At 34.4% G+C, this 3,167-nt stretch overlaps 1 protein-coding gene across 3 annotated transcripts in view; it reads right to left on the bottom strand.

Moving 5' to 3' along the window:
* Positions 1-1,712: 1,712 nt before the first annotated feature.
* The window catches only part of tasp1 (taspase 1), a 29,404-nt gene continuing 27,949 nt past the window's right edge, over positions 1,713-3,167 (bottom strand). The window contains exon 15 of one of the 3 annotated variants that reach the window (XR_001481609.1): positions 1,713-2,918. Coding sequence is in view for 2 of the 3 variants with exons in the window: in XM_015387971.1 (XP_015243457.1) it covers positions 2,826-2,918 (93 nt within the window). In the remaining variant the exon portion in view is untranslated. The remainder of the gene's footprint in view (positions 2,919-3,167) is intronic. The other 2 variants (XM_015387971.1, XM_015387970.1) reach the window with 2 other exon arrangements.

Here is a 3,167-nt window from a genome sequence, read left to right as displayed (position 1 = left end):
CCCCGATGCCTTATCTAACATTGTCTAGTTCTTGTCTGCTCTGTGTGCTTTGGCTCTCAGAACAGTACACACCCATCATATGTTAAAAGCCAGTTGCTTTTTTCATATACAATAAAATGTGTCGTTAATGCTGCGCAGTTCAACTAATAAGAAATCAGAAAGAAGAAAACAAACAGAAGATATGAAACAACTCAGTTTCGTAAGTGAACACACTTTGTTAAACCACACTTCCACAACCCCCATGCTTACCTTGGTGATGTCTACTCTCTATTCGCCAAAGCCATGAGACTTTTAGACTATTTTAATGCTATAATCTTTTGTTATTTCTCTTGCTTTTGGGTGTATTTTGGGACAATGCGGTATTGAAAAATAAATCATTTTTAATCAGTCTTCGGATCAAAGCTGGTGTTTTGTTTTCTTGCAAAATTTACCATCGGGAATTATTGCGAAAAATTGAAGTTGGCAAATTCAGGCATAGAATAGTGATATCTGGAGGTTTGATTTGATATAAAAAGCTTGTTTATTCCACTCTCTTATTTTACAGCTATGCCATATGTTTTCAGTTACTGTTGACTACTTTCACATTTCCATGATTTTAATAAATGGCAGAATTTGCTAACCCAATGTGCCCTAAATAAACGGCAAAAAGTTTAAGACATTTATTTACAACTCTTTCAGAGAAAATGTTGACTCTAGAGTACTAGTTGCATTATCTTGTTGGGTGAGGAAAAGCTAATCAGACGTCAGGGTTTCTATTGAAGCAACCTTAGTCCCGCCTTATTGACTTTGATGGGACAGTTTAGTTTTAATTAATGGTGTGGTTCAGAGCAGGAACATAAAATATTTTATCCAATCTGTAAATAATATTTCAAAATACATACAAACACATTCGCTTATTAAAATATTCTACATTTTCTGTTCAATATTTAATTAAGGCACATATAACTAAGAATATATTTATTAAACACATTATGTATTTCCAGATGTAGAAAATAACTGACACACTTAATATTTCTTGTTTTTTTTTTTTTTTATTGTATTGCGGCACTTAAAACCCTCCATACTCTACTGATACCTTTGCACAATTTAATCCCTTTCTAGCCTCTCTGTTTTTAGGCAAATAATGCAACTTAAAAAATTTTTGGTAAAATCCTTCACAAACAGATCTTTATTTAAGGTTTTCAAAGCAATAAAAAAAAAAAAAAAAAAGTCTTTGCACGTGGCAGTAACTTGTTCTAGTTTTTTTGTGGCATGATGTAATTTTGAACTGTGATAAATTAAAATCTGTTTAGGATGCTTTTAATTATCTGTTTAGGATACGTGTTTGTATGATCTCCAAGCTACTTGTCACAGACATTTCTGACTTCCTCTGACTGAGATGAAATCACAGTGTAAACATTATCATCCTGTCGGACACTTTGATAGCTCTAAATCTGACTTGAACGAGCACAGTGTTACACACCGACAGAAATGTACCATTCCATATGTGACATCAATGTTCTTCTGCAACTTTGATTCCAAGTGACCTGATGCCTTTCTTTAATGATTTTTCACATATTTCTTGTTTTTTGAGCTCAAAATGAAATAACTTTTGCAAACTACAAAAAGGAAAATTGTTAAACAAAAAAAGACCATATAAATGCAAATATTCAATAGTTAATACATTAAATTATTGCAATGTTAAAAGAAAGACAAAATTCTCGTAATTTAGATTTTATTCAGTTTTTCTGAACTGCAGAGTTTTGCACATGTATGGTTTCTCAGTGAAATGCTAAAATAAAAAATTCCATTGTCCCAACAGATCAGACACTCAGCTTTTTCAAGTACAACAGCACCATTTTATGGGCTTGATTTATACATTTGTTTTTTTTAGCTGGATTCTTTCAGCAAGAAAATGCAGCTTCATTGCCATTGGAACTGAGGAAACTAACATGTGATTGGTAAATGTATGTAACAGTCATCACTGTGTAAGAACACAGTTTCCTCCTTATAGATCAACTATTTACCATCCAGGTAGAAGAGTTACTTACTGTAAAGTTTTACTTAATCACATTTCATAAAATAATTAAACCGTTGAATTTCTGAAATGGCTATCATAAAAAAAAACAACCAAAAAACGACCAAACAGAATATTGACATCATGCTAAAATGCAAATAAGGCTGAAGTACTACCAAGACTATGCAGGCTGATTAAAGTGGCTAAATATCTTGTATTTTCATTATTACTGGTAAAATATCAAAGCTCTAAATCATACAAGCCAAAGTCTTGAGTAGCAGACACTCCAAAAGGAGGAATTTCAAATCTTTTATCCACTGCCTTTTCAAACAGAAAACAAGAAAAGCTCTTTGATTTGAAAATGCTAAAAATGTTAAAATAGTCGCATCTCTTTAGCAACACAACATCCACCCTGTTTCCATGGATTATAGATTATGTACAAAAGGAAGGATGTATTGTTTAACTGGGAAAAAAGTAATAAAGAAAAGTAATGTTAAGTCACCGTAATGACGTATCAAGTTTAATCCAGGTTACACTGGAGAGCTTAGAGGGTAAACTGGCATAGAGTGCACACTGAAGGCCGGCAGTGGCTTCCAGTATGCAAAGGGAAGTCCTATAAGTGCACTAAGTATTAGCTAATGCTTCTCACTTCTTCCTGAACACCTGTTCAAACAATGAAAGCTTATTATCTCTGGCATTGCAAAGGTTGTGGGTAGTTGGGGGTTCTGTACATGTGAGTGAGCTCATGGCTGTGTGCATTTTTTGAGTTTGTATAGGAGTATTGCTAAGGAAGCCCAGAAGAACATAGAGAGGGGTGAGGAAAGAGGGTTCAATCCAGTACCCCCATCAGCCTACACACCCCGCCCTCGATCGCCAGTGACTGGCCAGGAACAGTTCCAGGAGGCAATCTGGATATGTGGGTCTGCAGACAACAAAAACAAGAGTTATTGATTCAAGTTAAAACGAAATCTATTTTCAACACTAAAAATGGATGGATGGATGGATGGATGGATGGATGGATGGATGGATGGATGGATGGATGGATGGATGAGCTCATTAGCAGGACTGCAGATTCTTAAAGACCAACCTTTAGGTTGAAAGCACGGTTATTGGTCTGCATTAAGCATTTTCTGTAATTCATACAATATATATATATATATATATATATATA

Source organism: Cyprinodon variegatus, unplaced genomic scaffold (genome assembly GCF_000732505.1).
Source record: "Cyprinodon variegatus isolate N-32 unplaced genomic scaffold, C_variegatus-1.0 Scaffold409, whole genome shotgun sequence".
Classification (NCBI taxonomy): Eukaryota; Metazoa; Chordata; class Actinopteri; order Cyprinodontiformes; family Cyprinodontidae; genus Cyprinodon; species Cyprinodon variegatus.
The sequence above is the reverse complement of the archived record's forward strand: the minus strand, read 5'-3'. Positions and strand labels throughout refer to the sequence as shown.